Below are 27203 nucleotides of genomic sequence, written 5' to 3'. Positions count from 1 at the left end.
GGATAAAATGAGTTTGTTCTAGTTGTTTGCTATGCTCGGGGCCCTTGTCTGGCTTTTCCAAGAATGATGTAATATAGTCATATCTTGGTATCTGTGGAAAGTTGTTACCCCCACACACAAGAATGCAGAGATCCTTTAAAATGGCATTATTTTGTGTTAGCATTATATTACCCCATACAGTTAAAGGAACTCTACTTAGACTATTAGATACTATGAAAGAATGATGACCAAAGAATTTTATACATAATCAGCACAAATGCAGGGCTGTTCAAATATTTCCCATCTGCAGGTCATTGAATCTGTAGAAGGAGAATCCATGGATGAGGACTAACTGTAGTAATTCTGAGACCAAGCTCTCACCTTCTACACTATCATCCCTGATCTCATGCTTAAAGGTAGGATGCCATCTCTACTTCTGTTCATTTTTCCTCTCTCTCTGTCATAATATCTTGATTCATTTTCTTTATGGCAAGAACCACAATTTCCAATTATTTACAACTACTAATCTTTACAGATCCTCATTGTGACAGCTAATGGAAACTCATTCCTTACACATTCACTTTCTCTCCTTCCTGGTGTTTATCACCAGGCAATAGCAAACCTCCTACACTGGCCATGTGACTGGCTACTAGCCAATAGAAAATGAGAAGGTTTGACGAGGACTGTTTCTAAGCCAAGAATCTAAAGACCTTATAAGCTATCTTTATGCATCCCCCACCCCTCTTCTGGCTCCATAAAGACAAGAAAACTCTAAAAAATTAGGGGCAAAAATCTACTCTTCAAAGCATGAACACCAGCATGTACCTACTATATGTGAGTCATTAGAAATTCATTGGCCTACATGTGAGCCAGGATATATTATTTGATCTATGTGTTACAGAAGCTACTCTTGCCCTAAAATAACCCCCAACCAAAATATCAGTTTCATTACAGCAAAGGCTCTATCTTTTGCACTCGTCATTATAGGCTTACCACCTAGCACTCTAATAAATACTGCTGAGTGTTTGCACACATGAATGAGAGGATATATCTTACATCTATATTCATATATGCCGTTGTCATAGATCTAGCATTTTTATACAGATGCAGAGTTATGGCCTATCAAAAAAAACTTTGCTGAAGGGAGAAGATGAATTTGGAAATTTATATTTTACTTCGGTCTCCAGGTCTTGTGGTTTCCACTATGACGAGGACTTGAGACCAATTCTTGTTCCTCCTTCACCTCGCTCATCTGCCAGTCCCCAGAATGAAAGAGAGGGCTCTGGATTTAAATCTGAACCTTGAGTTGTCTGGCTCCTGTCAGTTAAAAGCCAGACTGACATGGCTTTAACACGGTCCCTTAACATTAGCATCTTTTTACTGTCAAGCTAGAGAAATGGGCTCATTTAGTTACACTGAATTGCTCCCTGTGTCATGAGCTGTTTCTAGCCCCAATTTGCCCCCTCTCATTCCTTTGCCCTTCCCCCACCCCCACCACAATGAAATGAAGCCTGTATCCACTATTGTATTTAAGCAAGTATGTTACCTTAACCACAGCCTAGGGATTTCAAAAAGAAAACATCCATCATTTCCAAAAAAAAGAACCAAAAAAAAAAAAAAAAAAAATAAGGGGAAACAAGAGGATTGTACCAGGTTTTCTACAAGGCTTGTGCCACACTTCCTAAGCTTTTCAGAAAGCGATTCATTTTTTGAGAACATTCAGGTCACACTAATTGATGTGACCTGTGTAACTAAGAAGTCTCTGTTTACACACCAGAAGTCCAGCCTCTGTGAGGCTAAGTCATCCTGACAGAATATCTTCACATGTCAGGAGATCAACAACCTTTCTTATGTCTTCCTGGGTCACCTACATGGGTCTCTGACCGTTCTTCCGAGGACACAGGAAGTAGCTTGGTGGTATGAAGATAGGACTGACCAGGGAAACATATAAAAGAGACAAAAGAGAAGCCATATCAAGGACAGCTGATAAATGCCATCTCTTGGGCCATGAAGGGTAAATCCATCAGTACTTTCTGGAAGTCGGCTTTTCAGTAATACTTATATTGCAAAGAGTGGATCAGAGTTGTCCATACCAAGGAGACCCTTTTCAGCCCTTCTCCTGGACACAGGGACATAAAAAGTACATGAAACCAGAGTCTCAATGTCTCTGCTATGAAAACAAGAGATAAAAATGTCCCTTGTTTGTAAGGAACCTTCAGTCAATATTAGGAACACGAGTGCATGCACGCACACCTGCACACATCTTTCCTTTTTTTTTTTGGATCCTGAGATCCTAAGATTTGGGAACCTCACACTCAAGATCCTCTGGATGTCTGAGGGTGGCACTAGTCCATTGCAATGTAAAGAGAAGGCTTTGTTGTCCTGGAGAATTGGTCCAAACTGCCATTGGGGGAAAGAGTTATGCTGACATAATTGCTACATTTCCAAATTTTCCTACATATGGAAACTACTCAGGGCTGTGGCCTACCTGTTTCATGAACTTGGGTTGGGTTGCAAGCATATGCATGAAGTCTCTTTGGGAAAACTTTTCTAAGCTATCCTATGATTCTATCAGTTATTTCTGGGTGTCACTGTGGATCTTAGATGTTCACGGATCTCCTGTTGCTTCACCAAGTACCTATCGGCAGACTCTGGATAAGTTTTTTGTTGTCCCAAAACATCAGATAATATCCAAGTCACAGTGTGTGGCTTGAACTTCTACTTGATGGGGGTATAACTTGGAGAGAAGCCCTTTAGCGCTCTAAACTCACTTTCTTCTGGCTGAAATATCCACATTTGCATGTTTTTAATAGGGATGCTATGACAATAGCTATAATTCATGGAAAATATTTCATGTTATACCTCTTATGAAATAATCACTCAGAAATGTTAGCTTCATCTTCTTCATCACCATCATCATCAACAGCAATGTCTATGGATATATGTAAACTCAGACATAGCATCTATACATATGAATGGAATTAACTGAATACAGATACTGGTACAAATATCCATCTACCAGAAATTAATGAAGTTAGCTAGAAATAAACAACAGCAAAGAAGAAAGGAGAAGAAGCCAGTTTGACAAGGCGAAAAAAATAAATGAGGGGGAACCATGAGTTCAGTGTGGGGGTTATAGGCCCAAGGTTCTACCAAGCATCTGGACAGCTAAACTGAACCCAAGAACCAGGTTTCAGAGACCTTCAGCCCACAGTTCTCACTGCTCAGAGTGGGTGACGGAAACATAGTAGGTTGAACCTGAGATCCAATAAGAAGTTTATCCTGGCTGATAAAGACACAATTTCTCTTAACCCAGGGCTTGTGTCTGTGGTGGTCGAGGTAGCTAATCCTTTGGGGAAAGCTCTTTCTATTTAGAATCCATTTGGGGGTCAAAAAGGCAAAAGTGCTGCCCCGGATCAGTCGTGTGTATTTAAAGGTCAGTATGGAACTTGGGTAGGAAGGCAATTATCCCTAATCAAAGGATGCAGTTACTACAGCACAATGCTGCTATAGAGAATTTAGCCAAAGGTCATCAAGTGTAGGGAAGAACCAGTGGTTTTCCATCGGGGGCCATTTTGTCTCTCTTCTTCCTACCAATGGTGTCTAATAATGTCTAGAGACCCTTCATTAGTCAAGAGAAGGGAAATGGGCTATTCTCTATCAGTGTCCCATGACTCAAGAGAACTGATACAAGAGATCATCCTACAATGCACAGAATATACACACACACAACACACACATACAACACACACACAACATACACACAATACAAATACAACGCATACACACAACACAACACACACACATACCACACATACAACACACACAACATACACACACACACACAACACACATACAACACACACAACACAGACACACAGCACAACACGCATATACCACACACACAACACACACATACAACACATACAACACACACAACACATACACACAGCACAACACACAGAAACAACACATACAACACCACACACACACACACACACACACACACACACACAAATTATCCAGTCCAAAAGATTCACTGTGCCCAAGAGGAGAAGTCCTAGACTAAATTAAGGGCTTAATTAAATTTATCACTAGAATTGCCCCTAAAAGCAGAACTTTATTATTTATACACTAACTTATAAACAAATAGTGCCCCTTTCTTCATATGCTCAAAAAGAATATACTGAGATACTTGCTGTCTTACCTGAGAGCTATTATTTCTAAGACCCATACTCACTCACAGGCCCTGTAAAACTCTACATAGCTACTCTTCAAGGCCCCCAGTATTGCCAAAGTCCTTCCAATTCTACTGCCCTGAGAGATATACTATAGATGCTGGCAAAGTCATGAGACATGATTATTATACACACATTGTTTCACGACTATAGATCTTTGTTCCTAACCCAAACCTGACCAAAAGAAACATCCGTCTGAAAACCACAGCAAGCTATCAAATAGCATAAGCTTTAAAAGACACTTTGAAAACAGTAGCATCACAGTTTGAAGGCAGGAGCTGACCAGGAAACAGTTTCTAAGAAACTAATACTTCATTGGGTTCTCCAGATTCATCCCCACCAAGACTAAATGTGGTAAGGCTGACATGATTTTATAGAAATTCTCTAAGATCTCAGGAGACGATACGTCCTTCCACTGGATTTATTTTTTTAATGAGACTAATAAGTCTCACTTTTTAAAAAAAATCATTTTGAAGACTACGATATTGACAACCCCAATCAATGCTCAGAATCTCTTTCTTTATTTCCCCTCAGAGATCCTGCAGCTGAAATTTATCAAGCACCTTTAGGCGCTCAGACACCGAAAACTGCACTCGGAGCTGACTAAACAGACGTAGGAGTGAATCTTCAACAGCAAGCTGTCTCTCTGACAGGTTGTGCCAGCGTGCATCAACGTTGACAGGGCAAATGCCTTACCCGTAAGATGAGGTGGAGAGCCGTGAAGGGAAAGGGGCTTAACTTTACTACCTGCGATCTGTTCCCTGGTTCTACACCACCTGGGAGCTTGTTAGAAACAGAATTCCAGCCCCACCCCACCATCTCAATCAGTATCTAACAAGGTCCTCGGGGATTCGCGCCACGTGAGGCTGCAGTAGTATTGTGTCTAGAATTCTTCAAACTCCCATGTTTGAGACGTCACCCCATTGTTTTTGGGTTTTCAGCCTTTCAGTATATTCTTTCAGGTCAGGATGCTTTAAACGGTGGCAGATCTGGAGGACATTTAGTAAAATGTAGATGTGGGGTACAGGTTCCTGAAGCAGAACAGAGGGTATAGCCACGTTCTGCTTCTTAAGGCTCTGCTTATAACCTGCGGATGGTGCTGGCAGCTGCTGAGATTGCAAGAGCATGGAGAAAGAATGGGCTTCCTGGTGTCACTTCCCGGTGCTCTTCCTCAGCAAGGTTCTACTTAGAAGAATTTTAGCAAACAAAGCCATCGTTCCTGTGCACTTGACTTAATCTGCGACTGTCTCATCACGTGAGCCCCTACAGGAAGCCAAGACGAGGCTCAGAGGACACAGCTGCCTTCACCAGTGGGCGCAGGTGGAACATCCCCAAGTTTTGTCTGACAAAAACAACTCTGAGATTGCTGACGCCTGGGGACCAGTGGCCTCACCTGCTCCTCTTTACCTCTACAGAAACAATTATACCCCATGCCTTCTGCCACCCCAAAAAAAATTTCCCATTATCTCTTCACGTTCAAGTCATGATTAAGACATAAGCAAGCAAGGGGGACCCACCTGGAATCTCCGCATGTCACGTGGGTTCCCCGCATTCTTTAGGCAATTTTGGTTACACTTAAGGAAAAACTTCAGGAAGAATCTGTGGAGAAACAAAGGATCATGGTCAGCATTTCAATCCTAACGAGGGAGTCAGAGTCAGAAACCACTTCCAGGTCACACATCCTCATTGCTTCCCGCATCTCCTGCAAAACTCAGGGCGGTATTAAAATGGGTATTATATTTGAGGCGCAAGTCTTGATATTCGCATCCAAGGGGTATTTTTTTTTTATGAAGTGAACACTCTGGAACTGCCAACAGATCTCACAAAAGAAGCAAAAACACCCCCAAGGGAGTGTTTTTATTCAGAGAGCAGGTCTTCGTCACAATGTAACGTGGGCTCCAAATGGATCTAATTGAGAATTCCCATGGTCCCCAAGCATAACATATCACTTGCATGTTATAGGTTCATCGGTGAGGAACAGCAACGTGTACACTGGATAAATACAGGGAAATTGCGAATACTTAGAACCTTGGCATCTCCAAATAAAATCTTCAAATGAGCAACCCCGGGGAGGGGTAGAAGCAGTGGCATAACGACTAGACCAACTTCTCCAGTACCACCACATCACTTTTCTTAGACACGTGCCTTAAAGGAGAGCTGTCTGTGAGCGAGCATGGACCTTCCTGCCTCTCTACCCACCTTAGATGCTGAGTGAGCTCTACAGTGAGAGCCCCAGGTTTTGCTTGGTTGGTGGTGTTGCTGCTGATGGCGTTGTTTTGTAAAGATGATGGCGGTCTCCAGTGGGTTAGAGAAATCCCGAGTAACCTGGTGCATCTATTTTAATGGTCAGAAATGCCCTGATGTGTGGGGTACAGGACTTGGAGCCACTACGTAACTACTGCGGTGGCACACGCATAATGGAAAGTGGGTGGGGAGAGTCTGCACTAAGATATCCATACCGGTCACCCTCAGCTAAGCCCCTTATCTGTTTTCTATTTGAGAGTAATAGAGGATTTCTATGTCCATCCACTTCCCGTATACTCTTCTACTTTTGGAGCCAAGATATCCCTATGGAATGCATTAAAATACTGGTCAATGAAATTCTTCTAGAAATATCCTTGCTCTCTAGCTTTTGCCCCACTTCAGGGCCATACCAGAATAAGACTGTCAACTCAATCTCAATAACTCATGCAGAACGAGCATCCCATGATGTGTCCATCTGAATTTAGTTTTGAGTACAATGTCTGTCAGCAATGTAGCCCCCCTCCCCCCGCCATCCTCTGTCGTAAAGGAACTTCCTGAGGACGCACCACATTCAAACAGCTTTCTACACACACTTTTCAGAACAACTGTTCTCCTTGGCCTCTTAGAATCTTCCAGGGTGGGAATGTGTAGGACCCTTAAAGAGAAACAATGACTTTTTTCAAACAAAATGATAAGGCTTAACAGTATAAGAGTCTTCTTAAATGAAGTCATTTTAGCATGACACAACCCCCAGAACCCATCAATGAGGAGACCTCTGATAATGGTGTACACTGGATCACCCCCTCCTTCCAGGGCCTCACCACAGAGGCCAAAGCTTATCGACCTCCTGCCTAGAATGAGTGACTCACAGAACACTGCTGAAGTCCAGCTGTGTCTCACAGAATCCACCCTGGGTCTCTTCTATGCCCAGAACAACTCTGCCACTGCATATCAATCAGTCCTCTTCCTTTACAGCCGCTCGGTCAATCAGTCCTCTTCCAACAAGGCACTCACACTGACCTGTTCCTCTGAGCCCGGGAAGGAGACCCGACCAGCACATGTGGTTTTCGGACATTATCAACTAGGCTAAAGGAAGTGGTCATGAATGAGCTCCTCATCTTGCAGGCGCTGGGTTCTATATGAAAATCATCCCAAGGTCCAGAGAGGATCTCCATTCTAACGACAATGAAATTTTGTGTGGGGGTTGTGTGGTGGCAGTGAGGTACAAAAAGCTTTTATAAAAGTTCCCAGTATGGGATTCACATCCAAACTGTAGCAATATATACTAGGTAGGAGAACCACAGGATTATTGTCTCCCACCCAAGACAACAACACACTGGGGAGGGATATCCCTGCCAGTCTCCCTCCAGTGGGCCCCCCTGCCTGTCTCCCTGTGGTTGGTAATATTTACCGCCTGTGCGTGTTTAAGCCATTTGAGCCCAGGCCTGACAGCCAGATTCAGGTTGTGTTAGAAGGAGCTGTCAGCACACCCTCTGGCATCCTGAACTCAGACAACTGCTAGCCACCGTGAGGGGTTCCATCTGGTGCCAAAATGGGTTTTGAAAGACAAGGCAAACAGGACACTGGCTTTGCCAGAGAGAAAAACATCAAGGGAGCCAGGGATCTTCTGCCTCAAAGATGAGCAGGACTCGGGCGCCTGTCAGCAGCTCATCGTTAGCACAAAACCTATGCCGGGCACACATTGGATCACCTTTAAAGCTAGGCCAGGCACACACTGGATTGCCGTTAAAGCTATGCCGGCCACACACCGGATCGCTGTTACTCTAAGCTTCCCTGCCACTTGGCCTGCGAGCAGAATCCCCTGCCTACCCCCTCAGCAGTGGATCACTTGCTGAAATTGAAGTCCTGACCATCTGTCACGGATAAGACAGCCGTCGACTGGTGCCTGGGACCTCACACAAGCCCTTATGTGGCAAAGATGCTGTGGAGGGCCAGTTCTTTTGGGGAAAGCCAGTCCCAGTCCAAGGCCTTAGGAATTCTCTCAAAGTTTTCCCCTAAGTACAGGCCAAGTATCTGACCCTTTTGGATCACACTTCCTAAAAGGAGCTCAAAGGAGTAAGGAGGAGTTAAAAATACCCTCAGTGAGAGATCGACTCAGATGCAAGACGCACAAACTTGGAGGATGATTTACTCAAGTAAACATATAAGGCATCCGTTAACTTGGGGACGCATGTGTCTAGTGTCTGCTGCCGCACATAGAAGATCTCCAATTCGAAGGGGCTTTTAACAAAGTGGAAGCGATTGTAACACAAAACCATATGTTTGTCTAATGAACTTCCACAGTCTGTGTGTTTGATAAAACGTCAGGGGAAAGAGCATGGCTGCCCTACCCCAACTGTGGGAACCTGGCCCTCAGCAGGACAAAGTCACTATTGATACCGTAGAGTCCTGAGGAATTCCATAAAATCCGAGATCAAACTCTCTTTTCAACTTTGCTCTTTTTTTGTTTTGGAGGGTGGCATGGAGAGGTGGCGAGAAACCCAACAACACCTCTCAGCTAACTTTCCACAGGAGTAACGCCATTATTATTTAATACATCTTTCACTGGGTTATTATCCAGAGCATTTAAGTTCCCAGGGTCTCCCTGAATCCCTCACTGAAATCCTTTAAGGTCAGCATGCCAGGAAGGAACTAACTCACCTGAAACACAACACACAAAGACAATAAAAATAAGGGACAGAGTTAGAGTTCAAAACTGGTATTATAGATTGCTAGGGCTAGCCATGATACCCATTTTTCATGAGTTATAGGAATTCAGTGTGTGTGTGTGTGTGTGTGTGTGTGTGTGTGTGTGTGTGTGTATGTGTGTGTTTTGTATGTGTGTGGTTTATGCACATATATGTATGCAGGTGCACACATACATACATGCACCCACTGATGCCCAGTGTCCTGTTCAATCGCACTCTACCTTATTCCCCTGAGACAAGGTCTCTCCTGGAACCTGAAGCTTGTCATTTTTTTTCCCACTAGACTGGTGGCCAGCAAGCACCAGGAAGCCTCCTGTCTGCTCCCTGAACACTGCTGGGATTTCAGCTCCAGAGACAGCCAGGCCCAAACTTTGAAGCGGATTCAAGAGATCTGCCCTGAGGTCTTGGTCTTCAGGTGTGTGTATCGAGGGCTCTTGCTCCTGAGCTGTATCCGCAGCTCAGATCACAGGAAGACCTTTAAACTGACGTGGAACCATCCCTTCACCTAACCTCCCCATTTCACAGGCGAGAAAAATGAGGGTCTGAGGGCAAGAAGATGCACTCATAGCTCCCAGTGGCTGTGAGAGCAGTCACTGCGTTCCACGTGTGCTGATGTCAGATCTCTGATCTTTCCCATGCGATGCCAGCTCCATGCACCCCAGTCCAACAAGGGGCCAACATTCAAACATGTGAAGTTTTGAGTCTAACACTTCTGTCAAGAAAGTGACAGCCCTAAAACCAGAAGTGACATCCTACTAAAGTCCTGTGTAGTCTCATCCATCGATCAGGCTAATAGGACATTGGTCCCATTATGAGGTGATTGAAACAAACACGTTATAGAATGTATTCGTTAATTTGGTGATATACTTTATTAGTAGCTCGCCAAGCATTATCTGCCTTGCATTCACGTAACTAACATGGTATTGGTGGCCAAAAAAAGTACTAGGTTGTAGGAAAGAAATTACTTAAGCCATATAATCAGACTCCTACATGAGGGTATGAAAAACAAATAAACGCCATCCCATGTCTCCAGATACATAATGGAGGTCATGGGACTTAAAACTAGTGCTGTTTAGTAAATGTTGGTTTACTAAAGAGAATCTAGAGCCTTCTTTAAACACAATTCAAAGCTGTCAATAAAGACAGTCACAAAGTATTCTGGACAAGCCAGTTTTGCTGGAGATGAGATAAGCATAGATCAGGACCAGTTATTCCGTGACCCTGAGTGATGTTAACAAAAATGTGGAATAATAAGACTTTTCCTCTCATACAACTGGGTGACTTTTACCGGACATGTCGTTTTTATTGCTTGGCTAAATGTGTGATCTTCACCAAATGGATTTAATCTCTCTGTGCCTCAGTTTCATCCTTTGTAAAACGGAGAAACCATCAGAACGTGTTTTAGAAAGTCAGTAAGCATTTAAAGGGTGCTGAAACCTAGCACAGAGGGAGCAGCAATGCTCACCGCTGTCAGTGATCAGGAGCAGGGGCATGCTGCCTAGACTAAGAGATGCTAATAGTTTCAGATATGAAAAGTATCATTTCCCTGGCGTGGTGCGGGCTAAGAAAATCAGTGAAGACCTAAGTACCTGGCAGGCACTGCAGGCTTCATCCAATGACGTGCAGAAGGAAAACAACAAATGGGACAGTCACCAAGAGAAGGTGAGCAGAGTACAGCAGCTTTTCCAAAGGCAGGGTAAGGAGGGGCTTAAATGATGGAGAGCCCCAGCTAGTGAGAACTGAAGGACACACAGAATGAAACTGCCTTCCAAGCCTCAGCCTGCCTACCCTTAATTGTTATGCAAAGCAAGTGCCCTGGATCTGGACTGAACAGGTTGAGTTTTTACCTCTCCCAACCCAAAGTCTGAAAAATCACGTCTGTTTGCTTGCAGCTGTGCTCGTCATGTGCAGTCTTAGAGAAAAGTGTCAAAGCACACCCGAACGGAGGCATAAAATCCCAGTCGTCAGCTTCAGACTCTCTGCAAGGTCCCCTGACTTATGCCCGCAGATGGTGAGGTGGCAGACGGTCCTTCCCAATGGTATTCAGTACCCTCGGACGCACTCTGGCCCGATACAAGAAACAGCTGTGTAGAAACAAATGTAGGGTCCCTTCTGGGTGAAGTTCAAGCTGCTCCCCACATACGATCTGGAGGCAGGACAGGGAAAGACCTTGTAATTCGAAGGACCTTTCTGGAGTCACAGACTGCCCTATCACCTTTGCATCATCAGAGGACAGCTTGCTCTGGTGTCAGGGCTTCCTGCCATGAAATTACCAAGGAAATATTTCCAGGAAATACTAAGATTCCCCCAAATTGAAAGTATATAAATGTATATAGAACCTGCCCTTACCCAAGACAACCTGGGCTGCTTGAAGCTGTCTAAGAAATGCCCTCATGGTAGCTCTCAAATGTCCCAGTGCTCCTCGAGGAAGGAAGCTACAGTCCCACCCCAGCACCGTGGGGAAGTCGCCTTGAAAACAGGACAGGTCCAAACAGAAAGAGAAAACTCTATTTTCAAGGTCAAAGAAGACCTCCTGGCTTCTAATTCACACACTACGCTGTAGGGTACAGTTCATCCATGAGAAAACATGATACCGAGAACTCAGCCAAGATCCCAGGGAGGCCACAGGTCAGGGTAGGAAGCTAACCTGAGAAAGGGCTGACCTCTTCTAGAACGAGACGCAATCGTAACTGAAGACCTGTCTGACCTAGTCCTCACAGTCCTACCTGTGACTTACAGAGGGAAAGAGGAGAATATGGGGCAGGGGGCTCACATACCTGACGCCATGAGGACTTTTTGCTCCCCACAGTGGAAGAGAAACTGAAATTAAGCCATGACACTATCTCAAGGATCCCAGAAGGAGAACACAAGGCTGCCCCTATTATTGGCCGCTGACTTCAAGAAGTTTACCTTCCCTGGCAGATGCTTCCTGGATCTTGGGCATGTCTGGAAAGTGTGTGCCGCCTAAACAGATACACATGATCACCTTGAAAAGGATTCATTACCTCAGAGCTCAGAATTTGGCTCTGGTGAGAGGACATAATTAGTGGTGAGAACTTAAAGGGGTGGGTGTTGGAATATCATAGCAGGGGATTAAAGAATTTAAAAATAGTTTAAAGGAAAAGGATCCATCGCAAATAAGGTCCTTATGCTAGGAGTCAAATCTGACAGATAGCAAAAAGCATCAGGACAGCCAAGGACCCCAGGGGAAAGTGTCTCATAGTGAGAGGGAAGGGGCTGTGGCTTAATGATGACTTCTGCTGACCCAGTCCAACTGATCCTCCTGGCAGGGTTCGCTGACCATGAAGTGAGAAAGAACGATAGAGTCTCAAGGCCGGAAGGCCTTGTGTGACAGAGAAGCAGATACCCTTTAGAGAAGCTCTTTGGCAGTACTCCTAAGTACCAGAGTATAGAAAGGTTCAAATCGGCCCCGGTAGGATGTTTGAAATCAGTGTGTATGGTTTGATATACAGAAGGAATATCGCAGGTAACAAAACCAAGTCTTTGCCTGGCCTTCTTGAGACTCAGTGGAGGAGAAAGGCAACGTTTATTATAGACCATCGCTGTTGCACAGAGCACGATCTATATGTGATTATTGGACATAGGACATCTGCAGATGTTGGATAACTTTCAGCAGTGTTGGGCCTTGGACTTCTTCTGGGTTACCACTGTAAAGTGTTACCCAGGATGGAAAATATATAAATATTGCTTACATACTGCCTCAGGGATGACTCCTGGAGAGTTAGACATGCAGGGCGAGACAGGGGAGCCTCAGTATTTCACCTTACCAGTTTAGATAACAAACATGGGCACAAGACCATTTGTGAAGCTGTATATTTTGCCTTCGGAGGAGTACTAACTGGTACTCCTCCGAAGGACTGTGAGTTCTGGTGCTATTCTCATTTTACAGATACTACATTGAACGATGTGGAAATTGCCGATTAAAATATATCACATATTCAAACACATGTCCTATTATCTTATAATGGGAATGTAGTTCATTGGACATATCTGGTAATGCACCTTACCATGGCCAGGTTACCAAAATCAGAGCTAAATCCCACATGAGACATTCCAGGGCTTTGGATTCAAGTCATCTTAATTTCCAATTCTATTATGTTTCAAGTTTGCTCATGACCACTTTATGTGTGACTCCCCCACCCCAATACATTTTAGCCCTGCTGAAAAGACTGGGATATTTAACGTAGCAAAATGGAGAATTAAGGCCAAGGCAAAACCAAGATAACCAGGGTATCTTTGGAGGAAGTCATTGAACATCATCTTAAGGGTTTAGTTTGCCTATGCATCATTATACATTCACAGTCGCCGCCTTTGAAAGTCTTTCATGCAGACAAAGCCACGGGTGGAAAATGAAAGGCTTTACTATATCATTTTAATATGTGTGCATTTAAAACCTTGGAGCCCATTCATTTAGAATCCACTGTTCGCATTTCACTTGCCCCTTTTAAGGACTCAGATCATTTCATTGTGACTCTTTTCTGTGGTGGCGACAGATGCCATGGAGGGATTAAGAAGTTCAAGTCCACAGTAACCAGGATATGCAGCTTTTCCTGGACTCTGGGCTCACTACTCTTCCACACTCTGTGACGTATCAACCTTTGTAAGTACACACTCACTCACCTAACAGACAGATCTTTCTCGCACACACAGGGTGCACTGGATTCTCTTAGTTGCCACTAAGAGCCTGCTGATTTTCATTCAAGGCTTTTCTCCAAAAGGAAAGTATTTAAGTTTGATTTTCCAGGAAAATCTTTGACTCTTAGGTCAGCACATTTGAGTAATTGCAAAAGAAAGCTGAGCCTCTTTCAACGAACTATCAATCTGTTGTGGCTGTTAGGTAGGGACCAGATCAGCGAATCTTACATTGCTTCACAGTGTCAGGAGTGGACATTTCCAGGTGTGTTGCTCTCTTACTATTCTCTTCCCGTCATTCTTTGCTTCAGCCACATCAAGTTGCATCCCTGTGCCCTGAGCATGAAGCCCCCTTCCTCCCTTCACTGTTGGCTGCATCCCTGGGTCTCCTCCATCTTCTTCATTCCCACACCATCTCAGTTTCCCACACTCCTGCTTGTCTTTCAGCTACAGTACAAACGGGCCGCACCATGAACCTTCCCTAACACCCCCTGCAGAACTAGTCCCATCCCTCTTCACTCCTATAGATGCATCACGCTGGGTCCTCCTCGAAGTAACTACCGTTACCTCTGTGGTACTCCTTAAGGAGCCTTCTGATTCCCACAGCGCCCAGGGCCACTGTGTTTGAAAAGCACCAAATGAATGCCTGACTTAAATTGAACATAAATATTAATGGCAGATAATTTTCAATCATAACACGGCGGTCGATTCGTCTCCTTCTTCCCCTTCTGCAGCTTTGAATTTTCCATGTGTATACAATACTCCCATGGAGGAAACAGACAATTTTAGTGTTGTAAAAACCAAAGGGCATATCATTCACCCCTGAGCCTAGAGAAGGTTTCTCCATTGTGCGATGGGTAACAGAAGAAATAAAAATGATAAGTGGTTCTCTCAAAGTCTCTGTGTGCTGAGATTTGCCATTTAATTTGAACAAGCATAGTTAAGAGCTATCCATCTCACGGTCTGTGACCATTTATTAGTTTCATACATGCATAATTCATGCAAGAGTTCGTTGGTGTCCTTAAATGTCCTGCTTAATAGTGTCTTGACATCAAAGTTCAACATATTATCTCCAAGTTAAGCCTGTCATTGTTCTTAAAACATTTACCTGGAGCCCAAAGGGATAAAAGGCTAGACTAGAATGGATGGATCTCTTCTCTCCAACATTCTACAGGCCAATCTGCTAGTTTTCATAGACTCTGGCTTAAAACTCTAGATGATTTGCTCTTTCTCCACTCAGTCCGCTTCCTTGGGTCATTTCTTTCCTCATCCGTCTGGCCCTGAATTCAGCATTTACTAAGCACGTGCTACTTGTCAAGCATGTGCACGCAGCCATCATTGCTGAAGTGTCTCACTAAGGAGGTCTCAGCAGTTTTCCTTAGAATTTGCTCAGAGACTTTAGACATCAGTGAACCTTCCAGACCTGCACTCCAATCGATATGTGGAGGTTATGAACAGAAATTGAGACACACAGAGAAAGAATGGACAGATCACCTTGTTTCACTGAACTTTAGAATAAAAAAATTCAAATCCCTGATTGGTACAAAGAGACGCCATTCCTTCATGCCTTCCTTTTTACCCTCAGCATGTGTCACAGGGGAAGAAAGGGGACAAGATTACCAGGGATAGATGATATTTGGTAGTAGTAGTAGTAGTAGTAGTAGTAGTAGTAGTAGTAGTAGTAGTAGTAGTAGTAGTAGTAGTAGTAGTAGTAGTGGAACTATTATTACTATTTTGCTGTAAGGAAAAATAACAAGCACATTTTTCTAGAAAGAAAAGAGGAAAGAAGAATGAAGAGGAGAAAGAAGAAATTCCCTCTAAGTAACTTCTCTCCTTGGGAAAATAGCCAAGCCTTTCTAAGCATGGAGCTTATTTAGAAATGATTGTAACTCTTCATCACCCACCCTTTCGAAGTTCTCCATCATTTTCCCACTTGCTTTTCCAAGTACACAATCCCTGGTCCCAATCCCAGCATCTCCGTGTGCTGCCCACCATCCTCTGGGCTTACACTGGGATAATTGATTTAATTTGAGCAGTGGCTTCCACTGCAAACAATCCCTGCATTCCAACATGCCTCACAAGATGGGCTCGGATGTGAACAAGTGACCCCTTAATTTGGATTTAGAGCTTGGGACCCGTCTTCAAATAAAAATGACCGGGGAGCATTGCGCCCACAGAGTACTGGCCGTAATCTCATGAGCTCCCAATTATTCCAGTTCATCTTATGGACAATCCAATAAGCCTGTATGTTCTATTCCATAAAAAAATATAAAGAGAGATTTATCATATTGAAATCAGAATGCAAAATAGAGCCTGACACTTTATTAAGCTCTGCTTCTCAGAATATCATAAGGTTGCTGATGGAAAATGAAATTAAGGAGTCTCGCGGATGAAGAATGACACCATTTAGATTTTCTGCAGGTGCTTTGGTGCTCACGGGTCAAACGCCCTCCCCACAATGTGTCACTCTGGAGCAGCTCCGGTTTAAATGGGAGACACTGGGGAGCATGAGCTCGGAAATCTCCCTCCACTTTATAACCTAAATTGGTCATTATTTACTAAAATAAAACTGCTAGACGAAGAGGGGGGACTTAGACTGCTGTTGTTTTAATCAAGAGCCCCCGAATGGTTGACACAACGGCCTTGAATAACCCCAATGTGGGATGCAAGTTTGTGCATACGTGCTATTCTGTGCGATAGTCTACAAGGTTCTCAAGAAAGGAGAAAGTAGGCGTATACGATGGATTGCTCAGGATCTGCCTGCCTCTGCCTCCTGAGTGCTGGGATTAAGGGCATATGCCACTATCTGCATAATAGGCTGTGTTCTCTTAGGATCCTCTCCAAGACACTGGTTTTGTGTCCTGGTCCCTTTTCTCCTATTATAATAGCAGTCCCTGGTTCTGCTTTTCGAGTACTTTGCCCCCACTCAGGAGTTCTCACTTTTCAAAGCATCGTTAATTGGCCACTTTGGGCCAGAGTATGTATGGCATTGGGTCAGGACTTCACAGCCCTCAGTTCTATGCCTTAGGGATGGACATGTGTTCAGTCAAACCTGTCAGGCCTTATCTGAGCCAGCTGCAGGTCTTAAGAAGCTTGAAAAAATAACTTTCCTCTATCACAGTTTAACCAAAAAACGGTATGAGGCGGGGTTGCTGCAAATCCCCGTGCCTTGGAGAGGATCCTTAGAGAACACAGCCTATTATGCAGTAACGGTGCTCACAGGGCAAAATATATCTCTGACAGATGGGGAGAAAGGGAGTAGAGAGGACGCTCCCTCACAAATGCCCTCCAAGAAAGTTGAGGTGAAGTTAGACAGACGTGTTGACCAAACGACTTCACAGAGCAGATGGGCAGAAGGCAAAGTCTCAGAAAGTACAAGAAGAAAGCTCTTAGACAGAGTCCTGGTTAAGGTCAGACTCCACAAGGATACACGTAAGTCACTATCACAAATATGCATATATTTATTAAAAACATATACATGTGTAAATGAAGCAGATAGATAGATGAGAGAGAGAGAGAGAGAGAGAGAGAGAGAGAGAGAGAAAGAGAGAGAACTAGATAACCCCATACACAAAGGCTTGAGACCCAAATACATGAGAGGTCTCAAAAACCAGAACCCAAATCTAAACAGAAAATTCATTTATATATGTATATTATATACATTTATACCTTTTACACACAGCTGGAATGTAATGTACTACCATTTTAATTTTAATGTGCCTACATTTGAACTCCAACCCATCACATGAGGTCAGGTGTAGCGTTTTCTTCTTGTGGTTTCATATTGGTGCACAAAATTCATTTCCTCTTGGAGCATTTGGCATTTCTAAGTCTTCAAATTAGGGGTGCTGAACTGTCCACGTTCTTAACACACTCACACACTTAAGTACATTTTGCTTCCTCATACAGAACTGCTGTGCACTTTCAAAATGACAGACGCTTTTAAAATAGATGTTTGGAACTCATATCAGAAGGAGCCTTAGCAGGTAACATCAAAGAGTCAACCCGGCTTCACAGAGACCCATGGACAGCCCAAAAATTGTATGAACTGAGGAGTGATGACTTGTCAACAGTAACAGCTCAAATCTCCCCAGCTACCTGACTCCGTCAGTAGTGTTGTCAAAATTTCCCCATAGAAGAGAAGCTTGGCACGTCTATTGACAAGTATGAAATTGCTCAATGTTCCAAACAAGTTTGGGGCTAGACCAACCCTGCTCAAAGAGTCCTACATCACCTGCTCGAAATCATAAGAAGCAAACTGTAAGGCTGTGTGTGGTGTGGCTTTTCTGTACCAATTTCAAAATTGAAAAAATATTATTATTAAGAAAAGGATGAGGGCCAGACATACGGTTAAGAGCAAGTACTACTCCTTCAGAGGACCCACATTCCCCTTGGGAAGAGAGCATCTCCCCAACTACATGTCTTGTACCCTTCTTTTGAGAGGCCTCTCTCTATACCCATTACTGCCATTTTTACTAAGATTGAGACGTGATGCCAAATTTGATATCAAAATATCTACTGAAATAAATGTTTTTCAAGAAGTAAATGATTGCCTCATAGATAAATGAATTTCTCAATTGTTATTGAAGGGCTGGGAATATGGTTTCATCAATAAAGTAAATATGAGGATCTGAGTTCCTATTCTCAGCTGTCTTGTAAAAACAAAAAACATGTATATGGAAAGCTGCAATAGTCCTGCCTGTGTCTCTTCTTGAGTTTTCTCTCCTCTCTCCAGGATGCCCCTTCTGTTGGCTCTCTTCCTCAAATTATGCCAACAGGTATGACAAGATGACTGTGCCTACAGTTTATGCCCCGCCCTCTAGGCAGTCTCCACCCACAACCATTTCCCTGAGCCCTTCAAGTGTTTCACATATTATTTTCCATAAAGAGAACTCTTCCCATATGAAGATAATCACGTTGCCAACCTCTTCCCAAATACAAACAGCCGGGGAAAATGTGAGATTTTGTGTAGGTTTCCTTGAACTATGGGATCAAGTTTTCATGCACTCTGTCATGATGATAGTTCTTTCTTTGCCAAGATGACTCAGATCACAGACTGCCTCCCCATGATGGTCACTTTATTTCTCTTCAAAAGACTGTTCCGAAGCAGACTAGTAGAATACTTTACCTAAGTGTCGGGCTTTCGAAAATGAATACTGTTTTGTAAGAGTCATGGCTCATGTCAACTGGAGGTTACTACTTTCGATGTAGCATGCCTAGTGCACCCTTTATTTTAATCTTCACAACCGCTTCCCACTCCCCCATCCATTCACCCACTCTCCACCTCTGCCCCAGTTCTCCAGATAAAAAGCAGCTGAATCATTGAGAGATTAAGTAACTTGCCTTCCCACAGAGAGTTCATGGCAGAGGTAGACGTAATTTGAATGCAGAGGGTTGTCTGTGGTCCTATGAACTAGAGCAGGGCTCTCTGTGAACCAAGATACTCATTGCCACCCGAAGGTCCAGCAGTCAACCCACACAGTGATATGGTATTTTTCTTATTCTTTAGATATTATGTAGTGAACTTTCTATGCATCTATCTAGTTAAAGGAACAGAACTAAATAAAAACCATCCTCTGCCCCCAAAGTAATGATATGAACTAAAATCTACCCCACCACCTTCTTTTTTTCTCCTTCTGCTTCAGAGCTCATAACACTCCAGACACACTAGCCTTTCCTCCTTCACACCAGAATTCTCTCTATTCTATTGTATTTGTTGCCAGAACACTCTCTTGTTAACTCTTGGGTTCTTTCCCAACATACCAAGGAATTCACGGTCAAATATCAAAGGTCCTGGCATCCCCCTGATTCTCCCAAACCAACATCCCCAATCTCTGTCCTCTGTTTCCACCATCAGGATGTTGCAAACACACCACTATGTTCCATATCCCTACTGTCCCCGAAATGACATACATAGTCATGCATTTTGGTCTGAATGAAATCTGGAAGACCAGCATTTACCAACATGCCAAACACAACCTTAATGGTACCGTTCATCATTGAGCTGAAAGCCGGCTCCGAACTATTTATACTCTTTGAATTATTCCCAACTCTTCCTCTGAAACTAAACAGAAAAGCTAGCTTAAGTGCTTCTGGACCTCAAATAAGACAGTCCATCCACCAAGAGTTTCAAGATCGTGGCAGGTATCAGTCTTCTATACTATACTGGATTCGAGATAGGGGAATTCGAGGCATTTAACACTGATCGCTTGCTTTTTTGGTAGAGTGCTTTAGAAGTTGTTTCTTAAGTCTCACCTAGTAGAAGGGTCACTGTCTTTGCTGGGATTGTGACAAGCTTCTCTAGAATGAGAGCACTTTATTATCACATTAGTACCAGGGAAAGTCACATAATTAACAGAATTTATCCTCATTTACTCTGTAAAAGCACTAATATTCTAGCTCTCTGTCTCTCTCTAATTACTTTCTTTAACACAACTTTTTTTCTACCCACAAGTTGACCCTTCTTAGGCTCATCTGCAGAAATGTGTTAAAACTTCTCTGTTCCATCCCCCTCTCTATTTAAGTCGCCAGACTCTATTCATTTCAACAAGCAGGAGAAGTGCGCTGAGGTCTGTCATAGTTCACACAATGCCTTTGAATTAGCAGGTGTGACAGCATAGTGCTTTTGCTAGGGATCCTCTGTTCCGAGTAAGTGATGACAGCCACCAGAATTACTGTTAATTGTAATGTGACGCTGGCACTTCAGCGGCGTTGTGCGGTGGCGAGCTAGCATTGGTTCGGGTGGCTAAGAAACTCAGAAGCCGAGAGGCCACAGTGCTTCAAAGAGAACTGAGGCTAACCTTCCTCATACTACCTTCTTTCAGATACTGTATTTACTACACACACACACACACACACACACACACACACACATACACACACACACAGAGAGAGAGAGAGAGACAGAGAGACACAGAGAGAGACACAGAGAGAGAGAGAGAGGTGTGTGTCAAAGTGAACCCACTCTTAGTAAAGTTATGATTAGATCACAAGTAATGCCTTTACCTATCTATGTCTATACCTACATACCTATATCTATATATATACATATATCCATTCCTTTCCCTCTTTCCCTTATTCTCTTAAATTTGTGTCATTGGTAGAGGTAGTTGTTCATATGTGTGCACCTCTGTGTATGTGATGGAATAGAGGCCTATGTTCAGTGTCTTCATTAATCATTTTCTACCTTACCCCTTGAGATCATCTCTCTTTGGACCTGGAACATGCCCATTCAACTATACTAGCTGACCAGAAAGCTCTGGGCATCTCCCTGTCTGTCTCCCCAGTGTAGGGATTATAGGCTCACTCCCACCATACCCAGCTTGTGTGTGCTGGAGATGACAGAATTCAGTTCCTCATGCTCGAATGGAAGAACTATATCAATGAAGCCATTTTTCTGGACTCTTTTAAAAATGGCTTTAATTCACCCAAGTATGAAGGGCAGAAAAACCAAGGCTTAAATGACAAACATTTAGTGGAGGCTTAATGTTGCTGCCCTTTTTCCAAAGCACAAAATAAATTAATGTGTGCCTTACTCAATATTAACATATTCCACATCATTGTCAGGATGATGGTGGGTCAGAAGAAAGGATAGAGTTTTTGGCTTAGACATATATTTTTATCTAGAGGTGGCTGTTTCCCTGGTAAAGGAAGGAAACTCCTCAGAGTGATGCTAGGAGTGGAACCAAGCTAGTGGCAGGCATCAGTGACTAGCATGGGTGGCTGTCCTACTTCCTTCTGTTGGGAGTCTCTGAAATGCAAGATCCTGGAGGTCTGCTGCCTTAGCCACACAGAGGACAGAAGAGAGTACAGCTGCCACTTCTGTTCTCCTGTTAGGGAGACTCTACTCCAACCTCACTATGAAAGACACCGGTCCCCATGATGTGGAGAAAGAGTGGTGCCCATTTTACCCAGGGAATATGCAGCAAACCTGGAAAGTAGTCCTCTCAGCCTCCAAGTTTTAGCTCAATTATTCTCTTTGCCCACAATCCTTTCTGTCTCTTGAAGTCCCTCCACACTTCTAGGTGTGGCTGGGATTATTCTAGACCACCCAGATTTTTCTGTTCAGAGTTAATGTCTCATACCGCTACACACCTAAGTGTTCAAGGTAGATAAGTATCTTTCTGTCACAGTATTTACCTGAATCATTTCATATTTATGGTATCTTAGTACCATCTAGTTGTTCTAGACATCTGTGAACACCTACAAGGGATTAGTGGGAAACTAGGTTTCTGGGTAACCTCAAAGGCAACACTGAGGGTCTCCAAGCTAAAACTGATTCACTTTTTCTTCCAAAGCTGCCTTCATATAGCCTTTAGCCAAACACTTCATTTTTCTCTCATAGTTTGTCATCGCCTACTTCCAAGTTTCTGCATACTTACTGTTCCTTCTGCTCAGAATGTCTTCCGTCTAATAAAAGAGAGCCTAGTCCAAAGCCACCATGACCACCATGACCACATGACCCTAACAGCATCATCTAAATACCCAACAGGCTTTGCTCATAATCCCCTGATCTCTTGTTGTCCAGGAGCTAGCTGCTCATCTGCCCTCAGACCCGGGCTTTTAAAAAACCATGCGTCCCCCACCATGCTTGCTTGAAGATTTTTTGTTCATCACAGAATACAGAATAGCCAAAGATTTTTATTTTACAATCTACAGAAAAATAGGGCAAATATTCATGAACGAATTGCCAATAAATTTCATCTATTGGTAATGAGATCATCGAGGTTGTTATTGATCTTCGAATTACTGCTAATCGGTGCTTACTATATGCAAGGTAATTAGTAATTTACTAATATTCCCTCATTAAATCCTCATAGCAACCCTTAGAATAGCATCTAGTAGGGTCTGGTTTTCTTTTTCTTTCCTTTTTGTCTGGATTGGGATTAAACCTATGGTCTTGAATATTCTAGGCACTGGCAAGCAAGTACTCTACTAAGGAGGTACATTCCAGGCCTCTGTTCATTTTTTATTTTGACATGGGGTCTCACTAAATTGCCCAAGCCAGCCTTAATTCACTCTGATGTCATAGAAACGTTTTATGAGAAATCTTGAAGTAACTCGAATCCAAGTCTAAAAGAAGATTTGAGTTGAGCACACTATCTCACAGGTCATTGGCATACCTGTGAGAAACCATGGCAAGGTTGACTTTCCAATGGCCATCTATCCAGCTTGGCCCTCAGACACAGGAGTGAGGCTCTGACCCCATTCAGAGTTTGAAAATGACAATGTGCCAAAGAGTCACTTCTCATGGTTTTTAAGTTCTCATGGACTTGACTGCCATTTTAGCATGGTATTTTTGAGGCAACTAAGTCCTCTTTGATTTAGAATGGTCAAAGTCTCCCAGCCTCCTCTCTCCCTCAATTTGCTGCCCTTGCTCAGTCTACATGATTGGATTAAACTTGCAAAGTTGCTTGAGGCTCTGCGGGACAAACAAGCCCAAGTACTGACTGTCTCTATTTCCCATCCACCCCCATTCTCGATGCATCTGTCTTGAGGCACAAATATCTGCCTCCAAAATCCTGGCATCATTTCCCTCACATTCACCTCAGTGCCCTGACTGCATAGATGCAAACTCAGGCCTCTCACCTCCAGCTGTTCCTCCACAGCAGAAGACATGCCTTCCAGAGCTGGGGAGATTAACCTCCGGGATGACTCTCAGTTTTAGCTTTAGCCTCCCTAAATCCTCAACGAAAACTTTAACAGCCAAGTCTGATTTAAGATCTTAACTGTAAGTCTCCTCTCTCCTCCTGTACTCACTAAAGGGATGGGTAGGATCAAGGCTGCCCTTTTCTTGTTGCCTGTGCCCTCTAGTCCCTTGAGAAATGGAGGCAGTGGGTAAGAACTTATGTCACCATGAGACTCATGCAAAGACAGGCTTAAAAAAAAAAAGAAAAAGAAAAAGCCACTGGAAAGGGAAGAGATATTATTAATGTCTTCTGTAGAATGCAAAGCACTAAAAAGAAACTTTGGGTGGGAATTTCAGAATATATTTGAAGCAAAAATCACTCATTTACAGACATGAAGCCAAAACTGTAATGTTAAAAAAAAAAATCAGTATCTGATATCACGCTCGGTCAGTTCTTAGAGCCCTCTGGATCAGCAACTGAGCTTCTCAATGAAAACATATCTCCTTCTCACTCAAGTGAGGATCTACTGGAGTATTTTCTAAAGTAAATAAATTGCCACAAAGAAGGGGGAAAAACCAGTAAAGAACAAAGTCTCTCAAGAACATCCCTGACAAAATAAACCCTGTGTTTATGTGCACTCTCTTCCATTGGCCCCAGCCAGAAATCTTTCCTGCAACTTAAAACCGGCAGCTCAGGGGTTGAGAGAAATGTCCGGAATTAGCTTAGTCAAACGCTGTTCTAAACAGATGATCCTCTGATGTCTAACAAGCTCCCAGGGCCAGGGCAGTCTAGCTTGACTTTAGCACTTGATGCCTTCTGTGCCAATATGTACATGACAGTTTTAGATGTGATACTTTAAAATAATGTTTAGATTTTTCCTGGTTATGAAGGAGAATACCTTTATTCAAACAAAAATATTGAGGGCCATGAGATTGATCAGCTACTAAAAGCACTTACCACATAAGACACAAAATGTAAAGAGGGAGAAGAAACTCTACAAAGTTGCCTTCTGACCTCTAAAGACCCACGGCTGTGATACAGGTGTGCACAGGTATGTGTGTACAACAATAAAAATCAATCTCCTGAATTAATAGTAAATAAAAACTGTCTATACTGCCCATTTCTTATATTTTAAATGTATATATGAATTTTATAACCACATATATAATTTTATATCCTAGTAGTAATCTTAAAAGTGTCATTTAGTTTTACTCGGTGACATTTCTTTATAATTATTACATAATCATTCAGTTTGCCATCACTGATTACTTCCAAGTTTTCACTATTATAAATAGTATTTTGTTGAACATCTCTGTGGGTAGGATTTTATCTGCAAATCTAAGAATTTCTTTAAAATAATTGCCTAGAGCAGGATTCATTGACTCAGAGTGGCAAACTGTTGGGCGAGCACAAAATTATTTCTTCTGAAAATTCTGGCAAAGGTTACCATAATCTTAGATCCAACTACACTGTTAACAAAACCCCAAAATGTGGTCCTCACTGTAACCTATAGAGCAGGGATTTTTGATAGCTTAAGTTTTTGGAGACATCCATGTTTATAAAAGATGAACTCACCCCAGGGAATCAAGCAGCATGCCTTCCACATTTATTCCTATGTACGGCCTCTTTCACCTACAGCCATGGACTGTGTAGATATCCCTGACAGTGTACTCATCATCTTGGGTTGTAATTTACAACAAATACAGGCTGCCTAAAAAATAGTCTTTGCTATTTCACAATGCTCTTCTCCCAATGCCTGCTATAGAGCTGACAGAAGCTACAGAAAGTAAGTTGCATACTGAACCATACTACAAACCAAGACACCATGCTAAGAATAGTGTGAGAGAAAGATAGTTTCGGGATATCTCTAATCCAGAGAGGTTTATCTCATGCCTGAGAAACTCTATCCTGTATAAATCCGATTCTATATTAGGAGTTTGTGATTGAAGGGAAATTCAAAGCAAAGGACAGACAATGAGAATGCGGTAAGACTCGCTTTCTTAAAACTACCTAGACATGATGTGCTGGGAGTATTATTCTTTGGGGAACATCAGAACCTCATCACACTAACAAACTCAAATGATTCAATTCTAGGGAGCCTGCCTCTGATTCCTGGTGGTATTTGGTTTTCCTGAACCAACCTCCAGCATAATCACTACTTTTAAGATCTACATATGATCAGTTTTTGCTATACTGTGGCAGAAATGACAATGGTTGTTGAGTTGCACCCCAAACAAGCTAATGAGCTAAACTGATTACCACCCTATCTGAGTTTATCATGGATTTTTATGTAAAACCACTTGAGAATTCCTAAGCCCTTTAAACTCTTCTAAACTTCTCCAGTGTTCTCTTTCCCAGCTCTACCTAGTCTAGGCCCAAAAGAAGTCTCTGTACTTCAAGAATCCTTACAGCTGTAGGCCTTCCTCTGAGAGCCTTGCCTAGTTCCCTCCAATCAAACACAGACTCTCTTGATCCAACTGCAAGGCTCTTGGGCCTCATGCCTCTCATACCTATTTTTGGGAGACCCTTTACAAACTTCCTGATGTTTCCATCTATAAAGCAAAGATCCTTGAATATATAAACTGCCTTTTCATATCTATATACACAGAAACAGATATATATCTTCCTCATCCTGAAAAGAACAAAGAAGAATGTGCTGTCTACAACTCAGAAATAATGGAGAACTCAAAGGGAAGAAACCAAAGGCTACTCAGAGCCCCAAGCAACCAACCTCTAAGATACTATGCCATGTGTCAGGGTTTATTGTGGATCCTCAAATGTTGGAATGTTCTAAATCACACTCATGAAGAACACTTGAAACTTCATACCAAATGGATATTATTTTGATTTCTTCTTGTAAACTGAAGGATATTAACTATTGGGATAGATGTAACCTCTACAATCTTTTAAATATAATCTGGGTCGTTCCCTACTGCATCCTATGTCTGCGTTACATACATGATACCAAAGTTTCCTGAGAATGCATGTGAAACCAAAGTTCAATGGCAAAAGATATAGAAAATCCCCAGAGACACTGAAGATTTGGGCAAATCAAATCTTCTCATTCATGAGATACTGTAGATATTAAGATCACTGGACCCAAGGACTGGTGATCAGAAGAGTCAGTCCTTTCTAACTAACCTTCTCCTTGAGGACTGAATCCTGCCCGTCTGTCACTGAATTTCAAAAATCCCAGTCCTGAGTCTGGATCCAGAGAGTAAGACATTCCTTTCTACCTGAAGAGAGCTCATGAGTCAAGGTAGCCTCTCTTAAACATGTTATCCTCTTCTACCACCTTAGGCTGCTCCTCCGTTCTACTCAAACTCTTAGAAGTACACTGTAGGTCAACAACAGTCTTCGGAATTATGACAGACCTCTGTAAGTTCCCAGAACATCTGAGGCAGAGGAATTGATTAAGACATGAACTTGTTCAATCTCCTGACAATCTGAGTTCTATGGACTCCCGACTGTGTGCCCTCAAGCCAATCACCAACCTCTCTGAGCCCCAGACTCCTCCTTGGGAGCTGGTAGTTTTATGCCTGGAAGAATACTGTGAAGATAAATAAGGTCAAAGGGCCATGGCTACCATAAAGTCTCAAACGGGTTTAGTTTTTCTAACACTGCAAATTCACAGTGAAATTTATAGTGTTGCAGAAGAAGGTACCTCAGCATTCCTTAATAGAGAAAGATTAATATCAAATTCAATCATGAACTCGGAATATATCTGGTCTCCAGTTATTGAAGAAAGAATA

General features: G+C 42.8%; 1 protein-coding gene across 2 annotated transcripts in view; it reads right to left on the bottom strand.

Moving 5' to 3' along the window:
• Ebf1 (EBF transcription factor 1) overlaps nucleotides 1–27203 on the bottom strand; it is a 386748-nt gene that overhangs the window by 130190 nt on the left and 229355 nt on the right. For both annotated transcript variants that reach the window (XM_032913237.1, XM_032913238.1), the window contains exon 7: nucleotides 5735–5816. In XM_032913237.1, coding sequence (XP_032769128.1) covers nucleotides 5735–5816 — 82 coding nt within the window. The remainder of the gene's footprint in view (nucleotides 1–5734; nucleotides 5817–27203) is intronic.

The sequence above is a fragment of the Rattus rattus genome, chromosome 9 (genome assembly GCF_011064425.1).
Source record: "Rattus rattus isolate New Zealand chromosome 9, Rrattus_CSIRO_v1, whole genome shotgun sequence".
In the NCBI taxonomy this organism is placed as follows: Eukaryota; Metazoa; Chordata; class Mammalia; order Rodentia; family Muridae; genus Rattus; species Rattus rattus.
Note: the sequence above shows the minus strand (reverse complement) of the source record. Positions and strands in the feature narration are given on the sequence as shown.